Source organism: Apodemus sylvaticus, chromosome 17 (assembly GCF_947179515.1).
Source record: "Apodemus sylvaticus chromosome 17, mApoSyl1.1, whole genome shotgun sequence".
In the NCBI taxonomy this organism is placed as follows: domain Eukaryota; kingdom Metazoa; phylum Chordata; class Mammalia; order Rodentia; family Muridae; genus Apodemus; species Apodemus sylvaticus.
In genome coordinates this window covers 68,021,699-68,049,182 of record NC_067488.1, presented here as the reverse complement: position 1 = coordinate 68,049,182, position 27,484 = coordinate 68,021,699, and the positions used below count along the sequence as shown (strand labels likewise).

General features: G+C 43.3%; 1 protein-coding gene across 1 annotated transcript; it reads left to right on the top strand.

Annotated features, from left to right (window-relative positions):
• Positions 1–3,853: 3,853 nt before the first annotated feature.
• Eif4b (eukaryotic translation initiation factor 4B) lies at positions 3,854–26,896 on the top strand. Its single transcript, XM_052160414.1, has 15 exons — positions 3,854–3,958; positions 10,741–10,878; positions 13,278–13,486; positions 14,215–14,331; positions 15,382–15,436; positions 15,886–16,020; positions 17,950–18,087; positions 18,186–18,359; positions 19,159–19,387; positions 21,056–21,153; positions 22,450–22,663; positions 23,125–23,180; positions 24,270–24,375; positions 24,576–24,648; positions 24,973–26,896. The coding sequence occupies exons 1-15, from the start codon at positions 3,946–3,948 to the stop codon at positions 25,051–25,053; spliced, it is 1,836 nt and encodes a 611-aa protein (XP_052016374.1). The 5' UTR covers positions 3,854–3,945; the 3' UTR covers positions 25,054–26,896.
• Positions 26,897–27,484: the final 588 nt, after the last annotated feature.

The window sequence follows — 27,484 nt, the reverse complement described above, 5'->3', positions numbered from 1 at the left end:
CCATGTGGTTGCTTGGATTTGAACTTAGGACCTTTAGAAGAATAGTCAGTGCTCTTAACCGCTGAGCCATCTCTCCAGCCCTCTTGTCTAATTTTCTATTGCTTTTACCCAAGGTTTTTCAGCCTGACCACTGTATTATCTTCCTAACTGGGTTTCTTGCCTGAAGGCTTTGTCTACTGCAATGCATGTAGTACATGGCTACCACACTTTTTCCTGAAGGAGAGAATCTGAACAGTTGCAGAGAAACATGTCTACACTGACAGGGACAAAATAAGGCTTTTTTGAGACACAGGGTCTCTCTGTTTCATACCTTTGGCTGTCCTGGACCTCACTAGGTAGACCAGGCTGGCTTTAAATTCCCAGAGATCCACTTACCTCTGCCACATACAACCCAGTTCCCCAATCACTAATCTAAACCAACTTTTCTTTTCTTTCTTTCTTTCTTTCTTCCTTTCTTTCATTTTGTTTTGCTGTTATTGAGAAAAGGTCTCACTATTTATCCCTGGCTAGTATGGAACTTGCTATGTATATCAGGCTGATGAATAGAGATCCACCTGCCTCTGCCTCCTAAGTGTTGGGCTTAAAGGCACACAACTCTACATCTGGTCCTTTCTTTTAAAAAAAAATTATTTCATTTTATGTGTATGAGTGTTTTGCTTATAAATATGTAAGTGCATGCTTGGTGCCCATGAGGTCAGAAAAGGGCACCAGATCTCCTGGAACTGGACTTACAGACTGTTTTAAGCTGCCGTACAGAAGCTAGGAACTGAAGTTAGGTCTTAGGCAAAAGCAGTAAGTACTTGTCCTAGTTTGGGGTGCTGTGAAGAGATACCATGCCAAGGCAGCTCTTATAAGGGCAACCATTTAATTAGGGATGGCCTACAGTTTCCGAGATATAGTCTATTATAGCGGAAGTAAGGCAGTGTCCAGGAAGACATGGTGCTGGAGGAGCCAAGAGTTCTACATCTTGATCAGAAGGCAGACAGGAGGAGACTAGAAGAGACTGTCTTCCACGCTAGGCAGAGCCTGAGCTTTGGAGACCTCAAAGCTCATTTACACACTGACATACTTCCTCCAAAAGGCCACTCCTCCTTCGATAAGGCCACTCCACCTAATAGTGCCACTCCCTGTGGCTAAGTTTTGAAACACGTGAATGAATCTGTAGTGGGGAGACCTATTTAAACCATCATAGCACTCACAACTTCTGCACCATCTCTCTAGGCCACTCCCTTGACTGTTTGTTTGTTTGTTTGTTTATTGAGATAATATGTAACTCTGGCTGTCCAGGAACTCGCTTTGTACACCAGGCCAGCCTTGAACTCATAGAGACCCTCCTGCCTCTGTCTCTGAGTTCCTGCCATACTCACTGTTTCTAACTTGGGAGTCCTTTTTTTGGCCCCTTGCTCATCTCGGTCTGGAATTCTTCTTCCTCTGTTGGGGGTTGATCTGGTGTCATCCACACAAATGCCAAATTCTGAACCTCAAAATCGGGTTGCAGTCCAGATGAGTGTATGCTCATACATGCAGCCTTTGTTGTATAAGCCTTGTTCCCCAATTTAAAGCTGAATGGCTGAATTGGAGCCTGTGATTGGGCAATAGAGGGAGGAAGGCAGGACTTAAGAATTAAGGTGAGGGGTTCTCAGGAGAGACTGGGGGTGGGGAGCGGGAAAGAAAAGGGTGGAGAGAGGAGGAGGCTGCCTTGAAGCCAGATGGATCCTGAGAATACAGCCAGGAGAAATGCACCCTGAAGACAGGCTGCCGGAGCAGAAGCAGCCCCAGTAAGACTCAAGACAGCAAGTAACAAGCATTTGGATCTAGGAGGGAATAACACAGAACCTAGGCTTACAGCTTTAAATAAAATACCAGGTATCTGTGATTTTTATACTGGTTAGCTAGAATAAATACTTCAAGCAGGGCAGTGGTGGCGCATGCCTTTAATCCCAGCCCTTGGGAGGCAGAGGCAGATTTCTGAGTTCCAGGACATTCTGATCTTCAGTGTGAGTCCACAACAGCCTGGTCTACAGAGTGAGTTCCAGGACAGCCAGGGCTACACGGAGAAACCCTGTCTCAAAAAAAAAAAAAAAAAATCTTGACAGATGACCTTGTTGTCTCTTGTAGCCCAGGCTGACCTTCACTTGTTTTGTAGTCAAAGCTAGCCTTCAAACGATCTTTCTATCTCAATCTACCAAGCACTGTGATTACACTTTTGTATGTGGTACTCCACACTCAGCTAAAAAAATTGTATTCTGCTTTTATTTTGGTTGGTGGTTGGTTGGTTGGTTTGGGGGTTTTGTTTTGTTTTGTTTTGTTTTGTTTTGAGAAAGGGTCTTGTAGCCTTGGCTGACTTGGAACTGGATTAGACCAGTAGCCTCAAACTCTCTATAGAGATTTGCCTTTGTCTGCCTTCCAAGTGTAGGAATTAAAGGTATGTGCCAGCTGGGCATGGTAATGAATAGTTAATCCCGGCACTCAGAAGGCAGAGGCAGGTGGATCTCTGTGAATTTAAAGTCTTGCCTGGTCTACATAGTTTCAGGACAACCAGGGCTATGTAGAGAGACCCTGTTTCAAAACACCAAAATAAATATAAATAATTAAATTAAGGGCGTGTTCTACCATGCCTGCTTCTGCAAATCATTTTTTGGGTCTCTCCCTCTATCCCCACGGTTTCTCTGTGTAGCCCTAGCTGTCCTGGAACTCACTGTGTAGACCAGGCTGGCCTCGAACTCAGAAATCCACCTGCCTCTGCCTCCCAAGTGCTGGGATTAAAGGCGTGCGCCACCACTGCCCGGCTGCAAATCATTTTTTAAAAGTATATTTATTTTTATTTTATGTGCATTGCTGTTTTGCTGCATGTATGTCTGTATGAGGGTGTCAGATCCTCTGGAACTGGAGTTACAGCGGTGAGCTGCCATGTGGTTGATGGGAATTGAACCCAGGTCCTCTGGAAGAGTAGTCAATGCTCTTAACCACTGAGGCCCTACAACCCCCATGCAAATTTATTTGAATAGTACATTTCTGATCTAGGGGAAACTATCAGATGTTACATGATTTTTTTATGACAATGTTCTAGGGTGATTAAAAAATTTTGGGAGCTGGAATGATGTCTCAATGACGAAGAATGTTCCCTGTTCTTGTAGAGAAGCAGGCCATCTGGAGTTGTACCCAACTACCTTTTACTCTATTATCCTATTTACCCGTAATGTTTATCATTTGTAGTATTTTACTCAAGGTAGTTTTATTTCCTTTTATATTCATAAATGTCTGTTAAACAGTGCCTGGCACATGGTTGGTGCTCAATAGTTTCACTTTGTGAAATATTAAAAAAAAAAAAAAGAAGCATTCGCTGGAAGAAATGTGGCTAGCCCTCGGTGCTGGCCGTTGTCAATCAATTGGAGGGTTAAATGAGGCAAAAAGCCCATGACTGTAACATGCTCAAATGTTAACTTCGTAATTGAAACCATTCTACGGAACGTTGGATTTGCTTTGCCGTTATAAAAAGTAATTTAAAAAGAAACTCAGAATCTTCCCTTTGAAAAAATCAATTGTGGCACATCCATTCTAGATTCCACGCCCACTCGATTCCATAGAATCAGCAAGTGCGGCCCCGCCCTTCGCGCCGACACAGCACCCAGAAGTCTGTGCGCCAGGAGACCCCGCCCCGGGAGCAGATCGGACCTGTCGGCCGCGCGGGCCCAACGTAAAGCAAAGGGTTTCGCGACAGCTCAGACTCCACCCCTTCGGCCACATGTCGCGCAGGTCTTCCCGTCGGACGCCGCGCCACCTCCTCGCGCTGCTTTACGAACCTAGCGCGGCGGCGCCCCGCCTCCTGCCTCCGTCCTCAGCTCCCCGCCCCCTTCTGGCTTCACGTCTCCTAGCCCGTCGCGCCCGCTATAATCACGTGATTGCCTCATCCGGGTCCTTTGCGTTCTCTCTCCCTCTCCCAACATGGCGGCCTCAGGTGAGTGAGCGGCCGAGCGTGGCCAAAGACCAGGCTCGGAAACAGCCTCCGGGCTTGGTCCGCTCCTTGCTGGAAGTTGGGGGCAGGAGGCACCGGCTCCTTTCGGACCTGGGGGCTGCGGCAGGCTGGCGGCTTGGCCGCTTTAGGTTACGGCCTCGGGATGTTTAGGGGGAGGGGAAGGCCTTCCCCTCCCCCTCACACCCTTTTCACCCCGTTGCGCGAGGTTGGAGTAGGCAGTAATGGTGGACTCTGCCTTCAATTGGAGGAGGTAGCACAGAAAGATGTGCGGGAGGCGCGAGGCTCTCAAAGACGTGAAGCAACTGCGCCCGCGCCAAGGCGCGGATGAAGGAAGGAGGCGGTTGGCGCGCGGACCCGAACACATTAGACCGGGTCTCCAAGGCGCGAGGCCGTTGCGGACCCTAGTGGGGGCAGGGGCGGGGGGGCCAGTTAGAACGCGAGCGCGAGTCGGTGGAGGGACACATGAAAGCTGCGGTGCGCGTGCGCGGCACGGGAGACGAGGCGAGGTGAAGGCGCGCCTCGGAAGCATGCGCTGCTGGACTCCAGATGGGAAGCCTGGATGGACCTGGCTTTTGCCTTATACTTTAAGCTTTTGTCGGTTTTGGAGCGTGGTTTGGCCGCTGAACTCCAAGTGAACGCATATTGGGTTTGGCCCTACTAGAGTTGGGGGTAGGGAATCCAGAGTGCTCCCACGTGTTAGGGAGGAGCTGTAGGGATGGACACCTAGAGTCTCCTGTGCCTTTTCTTTCCGCCTCTGATTCAGCCAACAATTTTTACTGCGTGCAGACTATATGCCAGGCAGAGGTGGGGAACGAGATCGGGGCGTTACATTACATAGAGCTTCCATTTTCCGGGTAGTTTTCGTGTCAGGATTCAGCTTTTGTCATTTTCCCAGATACCTGTGAAAGTTCTAGAAGGTGCTATTAAAATAGTAGTAGCAAGAGGCTCTGCGGTTGTTTTGTTTTTAGTGGAATGTGTATTCAGTGCACTGCAAGTGAGGTTTGGTTAGTTGGGGGTTTTGTTTGTTTGCATTTGCAATGGACCTATTATGTGAATGCCACAGGGCTTTTAAACACTTAGTTTTAGTTTAGGAAATACAGTTTATTTTTATAGCATGACCTGTAAAAAAATTACCTCTTGGATTGCTGTCTCTAAACTATGAGACAAGTTCTCTTGTTATTTAGCTCTGACTGCCTTGGAACTAACCGTGTAGACCGGCCTTGCCTCAGGATTGTTGGGATTAAAGGTGTTTAACACCGGGCCTGGCAACATTCAATATCTTAATAAGAAGTCCATCTTTTCTAATATAAGGAATTAAGGTTATGTCTTTGGAAAACTTTCTCGTTGAATTAAGATGCGTTTGACCATAAGAACTTGATTTGCTTCCTCTGCATTGTTGGACTTTGAACCAGAGCTTTTGGACATGCTAGGCAAGCACTCTAAGCTACATCCCCAACCCTGGGTATAACAGCTTTGTTAGTATAGCACTTAATTGAACAAGCCTGTGGGATCATGTAAAGAATTAGTGGTTTCTCCAGCTGAGGGAAAATTGCTCAAAGATTTGTTGAAGGTCACATTAGCAGGGTCACAATCCTGGAAACACCAGGCTCATAGGCTCATTAACACGGTGAGTACTATGTTGGAATTACTTGCTAAAACTTTCACCTACCGGTTACAAAAGTGTATTTCAATCAGTGAAAAGTACTCCTTGGCCTGCAGTTTAGTGTCTTAACTGAGAAGTTAGATGAATTTCCTCTTGTGAGATGCTTAGTGGTGAACGATGTAGCTGGACTGGAGAGATGGCTCAGGGTTTGGGGCACTTGGTGTCAATGCTGTCAACTTGAGTTCAAGAATCCATGTGATGGAGGCGGGAGCAGACTACTGCAGGTTGTACTTTAACCTATGTGCAATAAAAAAGTAAAAAGAAAAAGGCATCCTGGTAAGCTGTGTGTTTGGTTTTATTCTGGTGATTGTGATCCATTGGTTTGCAAGGTTTCCCTAGTGGTGTCCCCTTCCCCTTTTTCTTAAATAATCTGTCCTCCTAGGAAGGCTCCCTCTTCAATTCAGTCCAGGAAATATAGCTTGGTTTGTTACTTCAGCACAAGTTTACCTCTTAACTTGGCTTTTACAGAATTTGGGATTGATGACAATTCTTCCAGTTGAGTGGCCAATGTGCCCAGGGTTGGAAATAGATCTTAGACTTTCTGTGTAAAAAAAATACCAGATAAAACTTAATCACTATTTGTTAAAGTGAAAAAACAATTTGAGATAATAGTAGTTTCCCTGTGACCAACTTCTGACCTTAGTATCTTAGTGTCTCAGAGCTGACTGACAAATGAGGATTCTTGAAGTTTCCAGGAAACTTGAACCTAGGTAGAGATTTAGTTGCATCTTTAAAAGAGGACTTAAATCTATAAGGGTTTGGCTGAACAAGCTAGCTCACCTGTCAATCCAGCACTTAGGAGGTTGTAAAGAATCATGTTTGATACAGGTTACTTTAACATCGTAACCAGTGTGTATAAGGTGTGCCTAGGACTTTGATATGACAGGCATGCTGCGAGGTGTTTCTTTGGTTTTATGGTGAGAAGATGTATTAAATGAGTGCTTTTACAGTGTTAATCTTCATAGTGAAACAGTTTCAAGAACTGTAGATACATGTATACAAATTAACCTTTTTGTAGAGTACAGAGTATTTGTTGCTCTGTAAGGATACTTAGATCAAAAAGTCAAATACTGAATATTGTCAGTTGAAGGAAAATGTTTCATATTGAAAATGTATGTGTTTGCTTTAATAATAGCATTGAGATATAATTTACGAGGGAACTGTTTTAAGGATCAGGAATGATGTTAGAAGGGAGATGAAAGAATTGAACTGGTTAAATCAATGTATGGCAAAGACTATATTCTTGAAGAACTAAGTAAAGGAGTTGGTCTTTGTTTTTTGTAGACCAGGCTGGCCTTGAACATAACCTCCTGCTTCTACCTCCTAAGTGCTGGAAATAAGGGTATATGCAGCCACACCTGGCCTTAAAATTAGTCTTTTTATTTTTAATTATGTATATGTGTTTAAATATGGACAGATGGGTATAGGTATATCAGACTTACTGTAGCTGGAGTTACATGTTGTTCTGAACTGGGTACTGGAAACTGAACTTGAGTCCTAGGCAGGAGCAGTCCACAATCTCAACCACTTTCTAGCCCCACACAGTTGAAATCTTTAAACATGCAAGGCCCTAATGTTGGAGGATCAAAGGGCATGGAGGATTTTGATAACTTGTCAGTGAAATAAAATGGAATGAGACAGTATTGTCCCACTTTATTCTCCTTTAGTATCTGCTTTTTAAACCTGCTGCTTGTATGCAACTGAGTTACTGTGCAGCCATATTAAATGAGAGCTCTTTTAGTCTTGAAGACACACCTCATCTAGTGGTGATTTCTCAACCAGATTTGGTTGGGGAAGAAGCAGTAGGATGTTAAAGGGAGAAGTAATGACTCAACAGGGATTTTTAAAGTATCGGTGTTTTATTGTAAATGTTTATTGATGCTCTAGCTTATTTTGAAATATCAAGTAATGTTAATGAAGAATGAGATTTTTGTTTTTCTAGACTTGAGTTAAAAGATTAAGAAACCCTGATCTACAAAGTTTATTTAAGCCAAATCATTTCAAAGGGTAGATTAATTCTAGATTATGCTGTGGTGGTGGAAGATAAAGACTAAAATAATGTGGCTAGAGAGATGACAGTGGTTAAGAGTACTTGGTACTCTTGTAGAGGATCTGGGTTCAATTCTCTGCTCCCAGATGGTGGCTCATAATTGTAATGCTAGTTCCAGGGAATCCCACACTTTCTATTAGCTTCCACAGGCACTTGGCATGCATATGGTACATAGACAGAAAAAAAATGCTCGTTTTTGTTGTTGTTGTTTTTATTGGTTATTTATTTACATCTCAGATGTTAACCCCCCTTTTTTTTTTTTCCAGTTTTCCCCATGTTTTTATTTTCTTATGTAGGAATACTTGGTCTGTACAGGCCAGAAGAAGGTATCAGAGCCCTTTATAGATGTCATGAGCCCCCATAGTTGTTGGGATTTGAACTCTGGAAGAGTAGCCAGTATTCTTAACTGCAAAGCCATCTCATCAGCCCAACTAAATACAAGTAAATCTAAGTTGTAGGACAGTTTTAGGACTCACATAATGCAAGCATCAATCAGCAAAATTTAAAAGGCATGTAGTGCTTTAAAGATAGTCTACCTTGTACTGCACAAGTGATTGTTAGTTAACTCAGTGGCCTAGAGTGCACGGAGTCCTTGGGTTCAGTCCCCAGCACCCACCATGTCAACCTGGTTTAGTGGTGCATGCCTGTGATCACAATGCCAAGGAGGAAGGTGGAAGCAAGAGAATCAGAATTCAAGGTCATTCTTGGCTACTTGGGCAGTTAGCCCCCCCCCCCCCCAATGCATGGACAGGGGGCACAAAACTTATACATGTCTACATAGAGTTGGAGCAGAGCTTTAGGACCCAGCCTCTGATTTCAGAGTATTTTTCAGAGTAAGTTAACTGTAGCTCAATTCAGTGGCCAGACCTTGGTACTCTATCCTTAGAATTTGAGATACACACAGTCAACAGCTGATTCAGAGGAACAGAAGGGACTAAGGATCATATGATCTGGCTGATGCACTGTCAATTTTAAGGTTACATTAGCGTTAAGTCACTAGAAAGGAAGGACTGATTAATAGCCATCTTTGTGCTTTTGCAGTTTGTTCATTTAAGTTGAACATTCAGTCTCTAACACTGAGACTTGTTGCATACAAAATGCTGTCTGTAGCATTCATAGCAAAACAGGGCACCTTTATTTTCTTGCAACAGTCATTGAATTTGAGAAAGCAACTTTCTATTAAGCATTAGTGTATCAAGTTAGAATAGTCTCTTAAGTTGAAAGGTGAAAGTTGAAAGGACTTGTGATTGTTAAAAAAAAAAAAAAAACATGAAGCTGCTGGGAGAACCATCCCTTTAATCCCAGCACTTGAGGCAGAGACAGGCAGATCTCAGAGTATGTAGCTAGCCAGGACTGCATAGTGACAACTATGAAGCTGCTGTGATACAGCAAAGCTCTTAACTTTTGGAGGAGGGAACAGTCACTGATGACCAAAGCTGGCCTCGTGTAACCCTCTGTGGTGCTGAAATAACAGGCCAATTCGAACCCAGCCATGTAGGACGGTTTTGGTTGGGGGGGGGGGTGTCCCCCTTAATGGCCTGGTGGTGACTTTGTCAGCTCTAAAACTCCTCTTGGTCCCTTGAATTAGCTGTTTTGGGTCTGAAGTTCTGTAGGTACAGGAGAGTTCAGGTTATTTGCATGCCTTTTAACTAATCAAATGCTTTCAAATGCCACTGAGGACACCAGGCATTTCACCAAGGCTGTGATAACCTGCCTTAGAAGTTATTCCCTATCTAGTGTCATAGGAAGAGCCCTTCGTGTGCTAGGAAAATACCTGAGCTTTCCTTTCATTCCCTCTGGATAGATTTTGAGTCTTCCTTGTAGTTATTTAACAAGTCGACAATACACATAAAGTGCCATATATAGAGACTATTATGTGATCAGGAGCTGTGTTTTATCTTTGTATTTAAGGAGCAATGAATGTACTCCTTAAATACATCTGGAACTGGAGAGTATAATTTGTTGTAGAGCTTTTGCCTTACTTGTGTATTTATTAGTAATAAATAAAGGATTTCTCCATCATAGTCATATATCCCAGATGGTATTAATGGATAGCTTTCCTTTTCTATGTTAACATTTAGATTAGTTTGATCTATATAAGTGTTTTGTCTGCACGTTTGAATTCAGAAGGCCCAGATCCTCTGGAGTTATGGGTGCTGAGAACTGAATTTGGATCCACCACTCCACTCTGTTGGTTTTACTTTTTAGAAAGTACTTTATTACAGAAATGGTAAAACAGAAACACTTGGCTCTCTGAACTCAATACTAGCTTGGTTTACATAGCAATTTTTCCCATTAAAGTCATTTCTAATTGAATTATCTTTCTTTGACTTTTTTTCAAGTTTTCTCAGTAGATCAGGCTGGCCCCCAACTCAGATCCTCCTTCTTCCTCGAGTTATGTGATTAAAGGCATGTACCACAACTGCCTGGCTAAAATTTTCAAATGTAACTGGAGAGTATAATTTGTTGTAGAGCTTTTGCCTTACTTGTGTATTTATTAGTAGTAAATAAAGGATTTCTCCATCATAGTCATATATCCCAGATGGTATTAATGGATAGCTTTCCTTTTCTATACCTGAATGTGTGTATATACATAAGCCTTTATATTTATAGTTTTGTGGGACAGAGTCACATGTATCCCAGGCTAGCCTCAGACTCACCCTGTAGCTGAAGATGGCCTTTAACTTCTGATCTTCCTTCCTCTCTACCTATTTAGTCTAGCATTTCAAGTGTATCCTGCCATACTGTGTATGTAGTGGTAAGGATTAATTTAAACCCAGGACTTCATACTATCTATGCTAGCAAATGTACTATTTAACGCACATACACATAAACACAAACACACTCTGTCCTCCTGCCTCACATATTATGCCTGATTTCTTGAATATTTTGTGTTTTCTCCACATTTATATCTGCATAACAATTCTTTTATGATGTGAATTCCACAATCCAATCATCTGATAGGTCTTTGTTGACTTCCTTAAATGTCTTTAATGGTTCAGCATAGGTCTTAGTACTTACTTGTCATTGAGTAATCTTTCTCTCTTTCAGCAAAAAAGAAGAATAAGAAGGGGAAGACCATCTCCCTAACAGACTTTCTAGCTGAAGATGGGGGAACTGGTGGAGGAAGCACATATGTCCCCAAACCAGTCAGCTGGGCTGATGAAACAGACGATCTGGAAGGAGATGGTAATTTCCCTTTGCTGTCCTTGGAACTGTCATCATGCTTAAAATTAAAAGTTCACTGTTTTCTAGATAAAATGGTATTTCATGATTTGCCTCATTTGTAATTGGAAAGAATCTTTTTGGTTTGTTGGATTTGGTGTTTTCCAAGACAGGGTTTCTCTGTATAGCCCTGGCTGTTCTGGAACTCAACTCTGTAGACCAGGCTGGCCTCGAACTCAGAAATCCGCCTGCCTCTGTCTCCCAGAGTGCTGGGATTATGCATGCGCCACCACTGCCCAGCAAGGATCTTAATTTGTACAGCCTGAAATTTTTTGTGTGTTTTGGGGTATTGGGTTTAATCTCTGGTTGACTCTCAAACTAAAGTGAACTTTCAGAATAATCACATGCTGGTCCTGGCTATTTATTAAGACTGAGTAGCTAGGTGGTGATGTGGTCACTCCTGCAGCCCCAGCTCTGGTCTGGTATAGGCTATGCTGAATGTACAAGACTAGCCCAAGAGATACATCGTGACTATTCTGTATTTTCCCATGTAATTAATTAATTACCATTCTGTTGCCTATTTTGACCTCAACTTGATGCCAGTAGCTGAGTATATACAACTTAGCCAATTGCATTGTGATGTCACTCATAAGGAAAACTGAAAAGTTTTGTGGTATCTTGTCTCGTTGGTTGATTGGGTGTGTTTGGGAGTATGATCTCACTATGAAGCCTTGATTGACCTAAAACCCATAGAGATCATCTGTCCTGGAGTGCTGAAATTAAGGCTTGCACCACCGTGCCTGTCTTTGGTTGGGGTATATATGTTTCTGCTCTCTTTTTTATTTATTTATTTATTTACTTATTTATTTATTTATTGGTTTTTCGAGAAGGGTTTCTCTGGCTATCCTGGAACTCACTCTGTAGACCAGGCTGGCCTCGAACTCAGAAATCCACCTGCCTCTGCCTCTGCCTCCCAAGTGCTGGGATTACAGGAGTGCACCACCACACCCGGCCTCTGCTTTTCTTGTTAATGACTTATGTGTGTGTTTCAGAAAAGGTTTCCTGTAGCCCTATGTGACCTGAACTTGGTATATTTTAGACAAGGCTTATCTCAAGCTTTCAGAGAAATGGTCACATCTACCTCCTTATTACTAGAATTATAGGCATGCATTCTACATTTGACTCAATATATATATTAGGGCTTCAGCAGTCTAGCCAGTTTTCTTCCTCCAACCCCTATGCCCCTCCAAAAAACTTATTGCAAACTGACTACTTTGTGTGTGGCCTATTTTATAATAAAAATATAACGTTTTATATAGCTTATATATTCTCTAAATGTTGAAACTAAATACAAAATCAAGGACCAGGACTAGGATAGTTGGTTTTGTTTGTTTGGGTTTTGGGGGAAGATAAACCTTGAAGAAGGCCCAGTAATGTGGTATATAGCTGTAATTCCTGGGATTAGGAGGTAGAGGCAGGAAGGCCTCGAGCCCCATGCTAGAGATACTCTCTCCAAAAAGCAGAGGTGGATGGGGCAGAGAACACAAGGCCCGTCCAGTGGTGGGAGTGTGAGAACTCTCAGGAGAGCTTAGTGTATTTGGGGTAAAAAGGATTCTGGTCTAATGCATTGTCTGCAGTTGAGCTACATCTTCTGTAGATAGAACAGTGTCACAGACTTGTCAAGATAAAGTGCTTTGTAATGGATATGTGAAGGATTTGGTTCAATAGCATTCTTTAGATGAGTAAAAAGAGAGAAAGCAGTCTAAGCCTTCAAAGAAAGGCCTTGAGAGCCATGAGAATAGACCTTGAGTGCTCCTTACTTTTTGTTTTTTCTCTTTGTTCACTTTTTGTTTGTTATTTACTTTATGCGTAATAATTCTGTGCCTGTTATGCGTAATAATTCTGTGCCTGTTGAATCCCCTGGAACTGGATGAATATGGGTGGTTGTGAGCCACCATATGGGTGCATCTTTTGCTTCAACAACATAGCTTTGTTTGGCTTGGTTCAGTGTTGGTGTGGATCTCTGGCTCTAATCTTGTGTGTGTGTGGATTTGTGGGAGTTGGTTTGAAGGACTTTGTTTTTTCAAGACATGATTGCTCTGTGTAGCCCTGGCTGTGCTAGAACCCATTCTTTTTAGACCAGACTAGCCTTCTACTCAGATTTAAAGGTTTGTGCCACCACCTCCCAGCATGTGTTTTTTGATACAGAATCTCTTTATGTACTGACTGACCTGGGCTTTACTGTGAATATTGGGCTGGTCTCAGACTTCGAGCCACTGTGTCTGTCGGATTTTGGGTTGTTTTGAGATGGTCTCAGCCGGGTCTGTAACCTGGGCTGGATTTGTTTGATCCTGCTGTCTCAGGGTCTCGTGCTCTGCCATGCTAAGCTTCTTAATTTCCTTTTGTCTGCTCTTCTGTCCTAGTGTCAACAACTTGGCATAGTAATGATGACGATGTGTACAGGGCACCTCCAATTGACCGTTCCATCCTTCCCACTGCTCCACGGGCTGCTCGGGAACCCAATATCGACCGGAGCCGTCTTCCCAAGTCGCCACCCTACACTGCTTTCCTAGGGAATCTGCCCTATGATGTGACAGAAGACTCCATTAAGGATTTCTTTAGAGGATTAAATGTAAGTGTCTTCGTGTCAGACCATGTGATATTGAGGATATCTAAATAAACATTGTGGGATGGCCACAGAGGAAGGCAACAGAGTCCAAGATGCAAAGAATACCTTAATTAATTTTGTTTTAAGGGTTAAATTAATATGATTTGAAAGGGATGGGCTACAGAATGTCTTCTATCCTACCAGTTTTTTTCCTAGAGACAACCAGGTTCTTATACATTCTTCAGAGAAATTACATATATGCTGATGACCTTTTTTGTTTGGGTTGTTTTTTGGGCTTGTTTTTTTTTTTAAGATTTGTTTTATCTGTATGAGTACACTGTAGCTGTCTTCAGACACACCAGAAGTGGGCATCAGATATCTTGTTTGTTTGTTTGTTTGTTTGTTTGTTTTATTTTGGGGGGGGTTGGTTTTGTTGAACTTGTTTTTTTTCGAGACAGGGTTTCTCTGTATAGTTCTGGCTATCCTGGAACTCACTCTGTAGACCAGGCTGGCCTCGAACTCAGAAATCCGCCTGCCTCTGACTCCCAGAGTGCTAGGATTACAGGCATGTGCCACCACCGCCTGGCTTAGATCTCTTTATGGATGGTTCTGAGCTACCATGGGGTTGCTTGGGATTTGAACTCAGGACCTCTAGAAGAGCAGTCAGTGCTTTAGCCGCTGAGCCATCTCTCCAGCCCAGGTTTGTTTGTTTTTAACTCTGTTATTTTTTGTTTGTTTCTTTACTCTCTCAGATCAGTGCTGTACGCTTACCACGTGAACCCAGCAATCCAGACAGGTTGAAAGGTTTCGGCTATGCAGAATTTGAGGACCTGGATTCTCTGCTCAGTGCTCTGAGTCTCAATGAAGAGGTAAAGAAATTAAGAATTGGGATGAGGGGGGCTGGAGAGAAGGCTCAGCCTTTAGAAGCAGCGCTGGCTGCTCTTCGAGAGGATTCCCAGCCACCCACATGGCAGCTTACAGCCATCAGTAACTCCGAGATCTGACACCTTCCCCCCAGACAGGAAGGCAAAAAACCAATTCACGTAAAATTAAATTTCAAAAAGAAAGTGAGGGTGAAGGATGGGCAGTCTTGGTTTATCAACCAAAGCAAGTCACTCCTGGTATCGATTGAGGTACAGTGATTTCAGTGAAATTTTAGGGAAGGAACTCAATGTATACCAGATTTCTAATAAGCCTGTTTACTACTTTATGTCAGCTCTAGGGTATTACTTTTTAAAAAAATAAACTGCCTTTATAATTGCAGAGAGAAAAGTAAACTAGGTTCCATTAAAGTGCATCTTTTCGGGGCTGGGGTATTTAACTCCAGAATTCCATAGTCTAAATCTGCAATTTGGTACAATTGTAAAAAAACAGCTCTTAGAAACATTTTCACTAATGATGGACTGCCATAATCTGTATCAGATGAGGTTAAAATTCATAGGTAGAACCAGCCATCGGGGTCGGTCAGAGTAATTAAAGGTAATAGGGAAGGGGGGTCAGGAACTGAGCTCTACAAAGTAATACTGAGTGAAAAGGCCTGGACACAGCAACCTTCAGTGGACTGCTGCTATGTTGTTGGCCTGTTCGTTTGAATAATTAATTGCTTTGGTATTTTAATTGTCCTTGTTCTTTGGAAGCTGGGTCTTCCTATATTCTAGGCTGGCCTGGAACTTGGAGTAACTCTTGTCAGCTTCCTGGGGCTGTAATTATAAGCATGTTAGCTGATTGAGAATTGCTTTCATTACACTAAACTGACAGTTAACTGCTCTAGTATATGAAGTGGGCTTTGGAAAAATAGAATTAGCATTATATTAATCTAACACCAGCTTTGTTAATTTCTAAATTTATTTCAACATTTTCTTCAAGTTCTTATAGCTTTTTAAGCTAGCGGGTCAGTTAATAGGATCCTGTGCTCTCAGTCTCTAGGTAACAGGAGAATTCGAGTGGATGTTGCTGACCAAGCACAGGATAAAGGTAAGAAAACTGGTAGAACTTACCATTTGGTGTAGTGGTCCTAGGAAGGTAGTGAGGCCTGTGATCAGTTCTCGACCAGCTTTGTTCCACGGGAACTTTGGGCAGTATTAAAGGAGATTTGCCTCAGACGAAGGGACTACTATTGATATCTAATGAGTAAAATCCAGAGATTCATCCTGTCTCCTTCCAATTTCAAACCACTGACTGTCTATCCTTGGATCTTAAATCTATAATTAGATTTGCTATCTACCAGCTTGAGCTTTAATGTGATATAGATAAACATTAATTAAAATACATTTGGGGAAAAGAATAGATCAGTATTTAGAGAGAGCAGCCGCAAGGCTTGGGGTGCTCTGGGATGCCAGTGCAGTAGAACCATAGGTGGGAGGGACCATGGGAGAAGGAAGTGGTGTCTCAGAGAGCTCACTCCGTCGGTTTTCTGTCTACAGACAGGGATGACCGTTCTTTTGGTCGAGATAGAAATCGGGATTCTGACAAAACAGACACAGACTGGAGGGCCCGTCCTGCCACAGACAGCTTTGATGACTACCCACCTAGAAGAGGCGATGATAGCTTTGGAGACAGTAAGTTTGGGTTTTTTAATTGGTTTTGGGTCTATTTGCTAATGGAACATTAGCAGTTAGAAGTTGGAGAACAGCTTATTTCAGTTTCTCTAAAGCTTTTTGGGGAGTTATTTGTTTTGATAATATAAATTGTCGACAAATGCAGAAAAGGAATTTGGTAAGTTCCTAATTTAAAAAAAAAAATCTTAACAGAAAGTACAGGCATTTCTGTACCAGCACAATTGTTTATAAAGAAAAACTGGGGCAGAAGAGGTAGTAGCTTGGTCAATTCAATGTTAAAGTCCTTATCAAACCAGCAGGGGGGCCTAAGTTGGACTCCTGGTCGCCCTGTTGAAAAGCCAGATATGGTGAGGTGAAGATAGCAGATCTCTAGAACCTGCTGATCTCTTGACGGGTCTGCCTCAGGTCAGTGAGAGACCCTGCCAAACAAGATGAATGGTATTTTGGGACAATACAGACCTCCATACACATAGTCAATGAAACCTACAGAGAAAACTAAATGCTTATTTAAATTTCATCAGCGAGATTCTATGTGGAAAACAAACAGCCAGGAACTGTTGTGTGCCCATAATTGTGATGAGCTTTTAAGGGTGACTTTCAGAGAGCTTAAAAATACTGGGGCTGGGGTTGAAGAAATGGCTCACAATTAAGAGCACTGACTGAATTTCTAAAGGTTCTGAGTTCAATTCCCAGTAACCACATGGTGGCTCACAACCATCCATAATGGGATCCAATGCCCTCTTCTGGCACACAGGTGTACAGGCAGACAGCACTTACAAAAGATTAAATAAAAAAATAGTGACTGTACCTTGTGCTGAAGACAATATACAAATAACCTTTTCACTGAACATTGGCAGCAGTGGAAAGACTGGGCAGTACTATGAGGTAAAGGTGAAATACAGCCTCGTACTTCCCACCTAAGTCTGAGGGTTAAAAAATCTTTATGGGTAAAGTGATTAACCTGTCTTAAAATACATTAAAAATGATCATAAAGTTTTGAAAATAATGGAATTCTTTATAGCATAACATACATACAATAGCAGGAATAAAATTTGAGGGGAAAAACATTTGAAAACAGTACTGTATTATGTATACCTAAGTTTGTTTTTGAGGTCTCACTATGTAGTCTTGGCTGGCCCGGGACTCGAGATCTGCTTGCATAACCCTACTCTGTGTTGAGAATAAAATTGTGTGCCTATACAATACTTTAAGGTGTTTTGTGTTTTTTTTATTTTTATTTATTTATTTATTTTTTTGGTCAGGTGTGGTGGCGCATGCCTTTATTCCCAGTACTCAGGCAGGTGCAAGTAGAGTTCAAGGCTAGCCTGGTTTACAAAGCAAGTTCAGATCTAGGAAGAAGGGAGGGGGAAATGTTGAGGGAGGGTTAATTCGTACAGGATCCACAGAGATCAAAAGAAGGCACTAGATACTTGACCTAAACATTTATTGGTTACCTAGCCAAGTACATGTATGTGTGCCTCAGCATAAGTTATGGAGGTCAGAGGATAACCTTTTGAGAGTCTTGTTTTCTTTCTTCTATGTGGGTCCTAAGAATGGAACTCAGGTGGTCCGGCTTAGAGGCAGGAGCCGTCTCTGTTGAGCTGTGTCTGGCTTTCATGCCAAACTTTGAAGCAGTGTTTGGTTGATTGATATGAAACATAGAAAATCCCAGCTGTATTCTGTTTTGTGCAGCCATGTTCTAGAATTTGTTAGAGAATATATAGGCATTTATCATTACCCACCCAAGAGAAAGCATGTTAAAACTGCAAAATTGAATCAGGGAGATATCCTGTACCTGTTATGGGGGGTGCAGGGTTGGATTTTTGAAAGAAATATGACTTTGAACTCCATCCCTGCTGCGACCTAACATCCCAAGTGGTAGTCTGATCCTATAAATTAAACCTAGAGCCACATTTCTTTTCTTTCTAGAGTATCGAGATCGTTATGATTCAGACCGGTATCGAGATGGGTATAGGGATGGCTATCGGGACGGCCCACGCAGAGACATGGACCGCTATGGGGGCCGAGACCGCTACGATGACCGAGGCAGCAGAGACTATGACCGAGGTAGTCACAATAACACTCAGTGGAAAGCACTTCTCTAGAATTTCCTATTTTGCTTTTTTTCCCTTTCTATGTGACCACAATTTGAGATCTGTTAATAGGCTATGACTCCAGGATAGGCAGTGGAAGAAGAGCATTTGGAAGTGGATACCGGAGGGATGATGACTACAGAGGAGGCGGGGACCGCTATGAAGACCGATATGACAGACGGGATGATCGGTCATGGAGCTCCAGGGATGATTACTCTCGGGACGATTATAGGCGTGATGACAGAGGTATTCATCTCTTTCTTCATGGAACAGAAACTAGAAAGTTGTTTCTCTCTTGTAAAGGAGACAACAGAACACAGTGATGCTGGGTGTGGGTGGCAACATCTTGAATGCCACTCCATAACAATCTTCAGTTAAAATTTAATGAAAAGTAGGAAAGAAAAAAACACATTCTTCTGTTGCCCTATCAGTGAGGAAAATGAAAGTCCCAGCCAGTAGTTATCACTGATTTTATTAATGGTGAGTTAGTTTTCAAGATTTAACTCTGAATATTATGCCCCTAGTTGTCGAAACAAAGCACTATCATACTCCACTCTAACTGGTATTAAGAATAAACAGCCACCACCTAGGCTAAGTGTGATGACACCATCTGAAAGTTATTCTACCTTTTTGATCAGGATGAAAAATGGTCTTATTAGGTGATACAGCTTGATTAAATTTTAGGTCTATTTTGGAAGTGCTCTGATAATCTGGAAAGAGAAAGAAATTGGAGTACTTAGAATTTCACACAGAAGTATAAGAACTAGATGGAGCCTCCCTTGGCTGGGGAGACTGTTTAGTCTCTACTGTTCCTGCCAAGCAGGTAGTGAGACTCTGGTCCAGATCCCTAGTGCTTAGGGTGTGTTCACCTGACTCTGTAATACACACATGTAGTCATGTTGCTACAAAGTCTTTTTCAACCTGCTGAAGATGTTCATCATCAGACCAGATCCTTGAACAAGATTCCTAAGAATCTAGAGTCTGGCTTTCAGCAGTCACCTTCTGATAATTTGGAAACTGTTACTTAGAGTTTCATTTAACTTAGGTCCCCCCCAAAGACCCAAACTGAATCTAAAGCCTCGGAGTACTCCTAAAGAAGATGATTCCTCTGCTAGCACCTCCCAGTCCAGCCGTGCGGCTTCTATCTTTGGAGGGGCGAAGCCTGTTGACACAGCTGCTAGAGAAAGAGAAGTAGAGGAGCGGCTACAGAAAGAGCAGGAGAAGCTGCAGCGTCAGCTGGATGAGCCAAAACTAGACCGCCGGCCCCGGGAGAGGTAAGGTATCTTCAACTAGAGGCTTCTCCCTACTGCCAATCGGGCACTTGAAATGAGAGTGGTTACTGGTTGTCACTGAGATGTGTTTATTGGGTAGGGTGGAGCAGTCTGCAGAGTGTAAGAGTGTCACACACTAAAGACTTCTGTACCTTCAAGTTTTCAAAAAGACTTGTGCTACACATGACATAAATAGAAATTGGTGGCACTTTGGAACAGAAGTAAATAAATCATGCCTTTTGTAAAAATAGATTGACTCAATTCTTAATAACCTTTGTGGGTGTGCATATAGATGTCAGAGGACAATTTCATGCATCTTCAGATTTGGCTGGAGGTGTCTTAGGGAGGGTTTGGTTTTTTTTTTTATTGTTTTGGGGTACTTTTTTTTTGTTGTTTTTTTAATGTAAGTACACTGTGGCTGACTTCACACACACACCAGAAGAGGGAGTCAGATCTCATTAAGGATGATTATGAGCCAACATGTGGTTGCTGAGATTTGAACTCAGGACCTTTGGAAGAGCAGTCAGTGCTCTTAACCACTGAGCCATCTCACCAGCCCCGGGAGGGTGTTTTTATTTTAAAGACAGTGTTTGTGTAGCCCTAGCTGTCCTGGAACTCACTCTGTAGACCAGGCTGGCCTTGAACTCAGAAATCCACCTGCCTCTGCCTCCCAAGTGCTGGGATTACAGGCGTGCACCACCACTGCCCGGTAGCAGGAAGTGTCCTTACCTACCAAATTATCTCACTAGCCTTTATGTTTGAAATGGAGTCTCATGGGCCACACAAGAAACCACTGAGCCATGCTTCACGCTCTTACCTCTGCTACCAGATGTTGCAGGTACCAACTTGACCCCTCAGCCAACTACATTCGTTTTTCCTCTTATTACGTGAGAATGCTTTTGCTTGTTGAATATAGCCAAGAATTATTTTGCCTTTTTTTTTTCCCCTGTATGCTTGTATGATTTTAAAGATAGGTAGAAATGTATTTTTGTTTTCTTTGAGGTGGGGGCCTCTAGTTCTGGTTGTCCTAGAACCAGAATGGACTCTCCAACTCAGAGGTCTACCTGCTTTTGCCTCCTGGGATTGTTGGGATTAAAAGTATGTGCCACCACACCTGGCACCAAATATATATATATACATACATACACACACACACATATATATTGGGATTTGATTAAGAAAAACTCAGCAATGTTCTATATGAATGACTTTTACATTTGTATTCAGAGTAGAAGCTAACGTGTAATCCTGGTGGTATTTAGAACCAGCATATGTAACCTGCCTTGAAATGGTTTCAGATAAAGCCATGTGATACAATCTTAGAGCTGGATGATCACATGGGTCTTTGTGGCAAAGCTTAAGAACACTGGCTGCTCTTACAGAGTCCCCAGTTTTAATTCCCCCACTTCCTCAACCACCTGTAACTCCAGTTCCAGAAGCTCTCATAATGAATGATGTCTGGCCTCTATAGGCACCAGGCACATGCATGGTGCACAGACATACATGCAGGCAACACATGCATAAAATAAAAACAAGGTGGCAGTGTCCCAAGATTGTCCTCTGGCCTGCACTCACCAAGATCATGTATTAATAGGTTGTTAATTTTTATGAACTGTTTGTATCAGATTCGTTGTGGCATTAAGTGTCTTCTTTTCGATCTCTTGTGTGCAGACACCCAAGTTGGCGAAGTGAAGAAACTCAGGAAAGAGAACGGTCGAGGACAGGAAGTGAGTCATCGCAGACTGGGACCTCAGCCATATCTGGCAGAAGTAAGTCAGACCAGGGTGGGTGTCTGTTTCCCATAGCCAGATATGCAGGCACTTTGCAGTATTGTCTTTTTTTCTGTGTAGCCTTAGGTGTCCTGAAACTGGTGTAGACCAGACTGGCTTTGAACTCTGGTCAGAAGCTCCTGAGTTAGCAAGGCTGATGGGTTTTCACGTTTCTTGCCTCAAGACCAGGTGCCAGAATGAATAGACTTCAATGGTCTGTAATTGTCTGTCACTAAAGAGAATATTTGACTGTTAGGCATCTTGTTTTGTGCTTTTTAATATTTATTTTGTGGGGGAGTGGAGTTCTGTGTCATGATACAAGGCCAGGGGAACACTTGGAGCAATCTGTTTTCTCCAGAGAGCGTGTTCAGGCATTAATCTCAGCTCAGCAGGTTTTGGTGGCAAGCTATGATATCTTGCAGGCCCCTATTTTCTGTCTCATTGGTGTTAGTTTTTTTTAGAGCCGTCGTTTTTGACCTCTTAGGGTGACATTTTTGTTGTTGTTGTTGTTGTTGTTGTTGTTGTTGAGGCAACATTAAAGGAATATTCTTGAGGGTAAATCATTTCCTCATTAGCATGTGTACCGTCACAGGGTCCTGGACCACTGATTACAGCACCCTCTTCCTTCTCTTACTGTGATTTGCTGTTCCTAAGACTCTCCTACTTCCAAGCTTACTTGTACTTGAAGTATTTTAAAACAGCCCAAAGCCAGAGTGATTTGTCAATTGAGCCAAGTGTTAGAAGAGTTTTCTGGAAATGTTTCACCTTTGTAGTAGCCCTGTAATGTGATGTAGTGCTCCTTCTGGCTAGATTAAGTGTGATGTTGGTTTGTGTAGCCACTTTGGTAGAGCTTGTACTTCAAATGTAGGAGGTAACTGGTAAAGTAGGCTCCGTGGTTCCAGAGACGTTTTTATGCAAATACAAATGTGTATGGTTTTTGTTCCCATGAGCTGAGCTGGAGTTGAGCAGTGGTTCCTGGGCTTTGGTCCTGAGTCCCAGTCACTAGACCATGTTATCCGCAGTTAACAGACACACAGACAAAAGTTGTACCTCAAAAAAAAAAAAAAAAGTGCTCATTCCTTCCAAGTAAGGACACGCTTGCTGTTCTCTCACGTAGCTTTTTCCCCTTTTCTGTAAAACTCTTTTCTCCAGGTGCCCTGGAAACCATTGGTTCCTGTGTAACTGTAGCTATCAGGAACCCGTTAGTGTTTACTGATGGAAAAGAACATGGTGATGCCCCCGTCCCCCCTTCCCCTGCAGGTGGGTTTTGTACAGTGAGTCTCTCTTCCCCCACAGACACACGAAGGAGAGAGAGTGAGAAGTCTCTAGAAAATGAAACCCTCAATAAAGAAGAAGACTGTCACTCTCCAACCTCTAAGCCTCCTAAACCTGACCAGCCTCTAAAGGTAATGCCAGCCCCTCCACCAAAGGAGAATGCGTGGGTGAAGCGGAGTTCTAACCCTCCTGCTCGATCTCAGAGCTCAGACACAGAGCAGCCGTCCCCTACAAGGTGAGTAGGCCTGTAACAGCAGCTGCTTAGCTGAAGGTGCCCCGAGGGAGTGTGGCCTGTGTAATATTGCAGATGAGGTTGCCTCCTGTATAATTCATACACCGTTGTCTAAACAGTATGTGTTTTCTTGATTTTTTGTTAGCCAGTTGACATCACTTTGATGGGAATATTTACCACAGAAATATGTACACGTGCTTTGCCCTGGGACATACTGTCAGTGTAACCTTGCTCACTTAGGTGACTTAAGAATCTCTTAAATTTTTCCAAAAGAAGGCTCCAGCTAACCATGCTGGATTTCCAAAGCATATGGCACTTAAGTATAGAAGTGACTGTCATTGTCTTTCCTGTATTTTAATATTATAGTGTGGTATGGAAAGGCAAACTGCTACATTTGGAAAATGGTGTAAGCTTGTGTTATCTTTCCTGTAAAGACTGATGGTTGATTGCTTGCTTCATTCCAGTGGTGGAGGGAAAGTAGCTGCAGCTCAGCCCTCTGAGGAAGGACCATCAAGGAAAGGTGAGCCCATGCCGAGGGGGAAGTGGATGTTATGCCAGTTCAGTCTTTGAGTGCAAACACATCCAGGGGTTACAAGCAAGTGCAGTTCCCAGCACCATGTGGTGCTCACAGCCGTGCAGTTCTCCAGTCCCTTCCAGAGCACTTGATGACCTCTTCTGATCTCCACAATTCACAAGCCCCAGACACGTGGGCACACACGCAGGCAATGCACATAAAATAAAATGCCTGTAATGAAAGGCTCTGGAATTAAGCACCTTGCCAAAGAATTTTTCTCTTTGTTTTTTCTAGGCAAGGTTTCTCTGTGTAGACCTGACTGTCCTGGAACTCTGACCAAGCTGACCTCTAACTCAAGAGATCCGCCTGCCTCTGCCTCCTGAGTGCTGGGATTAAAGATGTGTGTCATCACTACCTATAGCAAATAGACTTTTTTTTTAATGGAAGCTGCAGTGTTTTTCTTGGGTCAAGTGATGTACTTCTGTCTTAGTCATCACTGCCGCCGCGCGGCCCCCCCACCCCCATCTCACTGCCCCGAGCCCAGTTAGCCTCCTTCCCGCCAGTCCCCCTCTACTTTCATGGCTTTTGTGAGGGAGTGGCCTACTGGGTTTTATTGAGGATTATAAAAGCGCTGACACCTTAGCAGTGGCTATACTTTGCCACCCCCTTCAAGAGTCAATTGTTTTTTGTTTTTTTTTTTTTTAATGTTCTTTGATGAGCTATCTTTTTCTGCCAGTAGAGGGCAGGAATGACTTCTTCAGAGAGTATTTGAAGCTGCCTCTTCCTGGTAAAGCCTGCCTTTGTGGAGAAATTGGACAGGAATAAATGTGTCTGTGCTGTCCAGGTTCAAAATGTCGCCATTAGTAAACAAAGGTCACTACAAAACAATCGAGTTCCTATTTCTGTCCTGCTTTTCCGGGTAGACATTCACTACAGTAGGACTTTTAATGGGAAGGCAGGCCTTCGGATGGTTTGGAGTGGGGGCAGTTCCCCTTCATGTGTGTTTTTTTTTTTTTCAGCGTGAAGGAAAGCAAGGACAGGGAGATGAGGTACTTTATAAGCCTTGAATTTGGTTTTGTGTTTCTGCTTAAACAGATGGAAGTAAAGTTGATGTGGTGAGTGCCGCACAAGGCCACACTGGAAGCTCCAGCCGTGGTCCTGGGGATGGCGGGAACAGAGACCACTGGAAAGAGTTGGATAGGTATATATAATTTTTTCCTCACTGTTTATGAATCTTGTGGTGTTAGATGTGGGGAATCTTTATAAAATGGTTCTTGGCTTTCTCAAGCATTGTCTGGTCTACCTCTGTGAACAAACTAGAGTCGTGGTTAGATTTGTGGGATCTGAAAACAATGTGCTGTGCCAGCAACATTGTTGAATGGGTTGCTTGTGTCTCTGCAGGAAGGATGGCAAAAAAGATCAAGACTCGAGATCTGCATCTGAGCCAAAGAAATCCGAGGAGAACCCAGCCTCCGTGAGTACCTGCGCTCACTCTGCTTAGTTTTGCATCTGACTCCTTTTTTTCTTCAGTGGAAGAGTTGGAAATGAGGCATCAGTACTTGTTCAAATTAGTGAGAAAAGTTAAGGTGGGCCTTCTGCTATTGAGACAGCCTTCCTTGGTCTTACAAAGAGGACATGTGTGGCTGAGTTCACACGTGCCCCTGACCCTCCCTGACTGCTGCAGCAGAATGGATGTGGTCTGGACTTTTCATTTGTGCCAAGGCATTGGTGTGTCTCTAGGGTTTGGGCAGGAGAATCTTGGCTCCTGTCCATGACCTTGTCCTCTCCTCTATTACAGAAGTTCAGTTCTGCAAGCAAGTACGCCGCTCTGTCTGTGGACGGTGAGGACGACAACGAGGGAGACGACGGCACCGAGTGACCTCCACACCTGTGCTCTCTCCTGGTCTCCACCCCGGAACATTCAAGAGCAAATCAAACCTCTATCCAGACAAGACAAAATAAACTCACCATCTCCTGAAGACCTTTCTAAACTTTTTTTTTAATGAAATGAAATTCTTTTGCATGCTGCTGCAGCCTATTAAAGTATTGAAGTAACTGGAGAATCACCATTGTAGCCAGAGATGTGGCTACCGCTTTTGAATGGGGAAGTTGTGTCTGATACCAAGCAGTTACCTGTGTGACTAGTGCCTGGGGCTCTATTCAGCAGAAATGCAGTGACAGAGGCGGTCACATCAGTTAGGCAGTAGAGAAAGGTGCAAGGGAGAAGTAGTGAGATTTCTACCTTCTAATTCTTATCCTAAGATGGCACCTGTGAATTCCCAAACATTACCTGAATAAATTTCCCATCCTTAGAAAGGTAGCTCTAGTCTCTCAAGCTGTTTTAGTCTCCAGGAGGCTGCCAGCCCCTCTGCTTTAGTTCTGATTTTAATGGGGCCAGCCCAGGGGAAATTGTTTTTGGATTTTTTTTTTTTTTACCCCCCAAGGGGGTAGTTGGGAGTGAGTCTACAGGCCACTAACAAGTAGTACCGCTTGGGGACCAAAATGAATGGGAAACTCAATCGTGGTTTGAAAAGCTTTGGGGAGGTGATCGATTATATTTTATACCAGGTAGTGTGGGAAATGGTGTGACCTCCAGTAAACACATGAATAGAATGGTCATTTCGGGATGAGGAAGCACTTACAGGTAGTGGGAAGTCCTGGTTTTACCCTTCTAAACTGTCCTTTCTAGAGGTTCAAATAGATCCACATTCTTTAAACCATGTCACTCCGGTCATCCCATGTTCTCCAACACTTGGCCCTCCCAGAGCTGTCTGTGAGTCATACACCTTCCACAGACATTGTATCTTGGCCACAAAAAGCTGTGACCTGAGGACTCACTGTTTCTCTCAAGCAAGCCAGCTCTGTGCTCTTTGATTCCTGCCCCTCTCTGCCTGCTCCTGCAGCTTCCATCCCCCGCTGATGGGCTCGGGTGGTGGGTAGGGGTGGTAAATGGGGTGAGTTGGAGGTCTGCAGCCTTGAAGGGTGTTTTAAGGTTTCTATACATTTCCTTCACTGGAACCCCACACCGGTGCTTGAGTTTATAATGTATGTGACCTAGACTGGTTTTCTGCTTAGGGGGCTTCTTTACTCCCCTCAAGAATAAAGGATAATGCAAAGATCTATTGAACAAGGTCCTGGTTTCTCTTGCAACGCTGTAGCTTGACCTGTCTGTCTGTCTTCATGTGCACCTTTGTAGGGTTCAGCTCCAAAGCTGGCAAGCCTCCCTATTGTGGGAGTCAGGTACCTGCAGACAAATGATACCTTGGTCTTAGTGCAAGGTCCTAGGCCTGCTGTGCAGGAGCATTGATGTCCCGTGCTGCAGCAGTAGGCACAGCAATCGCTTCTCCGGTGGATTTGATTGGCTAGTAGCTAGGAAGTGGGCTTTTGCAGAGATACTCAGAGTTGAATGGGTTTTTTAAACCATTGTTGTAGACAATGAGAAGGTAGTTTGCCCTCTTCATGTCTATTTCCCTTCCAGATAGTTGCACCCAAAAGACAGCTGTTTTGTCCACTCTCCTACTTTGCTCCTCTGTTAAAATAAAGACAGGGGTCGACTTATGTCCCGCTCCTGAATACATGTAAAATTTGTACAAAAATATCTTCTATGAAAATGATTTGTAATCTGTAGACATTACTTGGAAGATGTCTTGAGATGTAAAATCCCATCCTTTGGGTTGAGGGTTTTTTGTTTTTCTCCAAATAAATCCAGTCTTTAAAGTTGATGGTTAATGTTGTAGTTTATCGTTTTCCCCTCCCTTCTGAATGCCTCTCCCCCATCTCCATTCCTTCTGTTGTGCACAGCGGTGTGTGAGCTGTCGCATAGCCAAGGGGCCGTGGGTGGTAGGCCCATCAACAGTGGAAATGGACCTCTGCACATGGCTCAGGGTTTTGGTGAACTGGTTGCCCTAGTGTCAGCACTGCACGATATGCCTCCTTGCAGTCCATGAGGCCAAGTGGTGTGCCTACCAAGGTGCTATGGGGCAATAATACAGGAACCACTTCAGTTTTAAGGGAGTTTTCCAAAGCTGGTCATCACTGAAAACAGGAAAATGGGTTAGGATAGAGACAAACTCTTAGAGTCACGAGGAACTGGAACACATCTGAAGGATTTGTATCCAACATGTGCAACACTGGCTGCTGGCCACTAAAGGCAGCTGCCTGTCCAGGGTTGGGTTGGGTTTGATTGGTTGGTTGGGGGGGGGGTTGTTTTTTATTGAGGAAAGATTCCACTGCATCCCTGGCTGTCTGGAATTGACTCTCAATTTTCTGGCCATTGCTTTTCTATTTCCTAACAAAGCCAAAACTGGCAG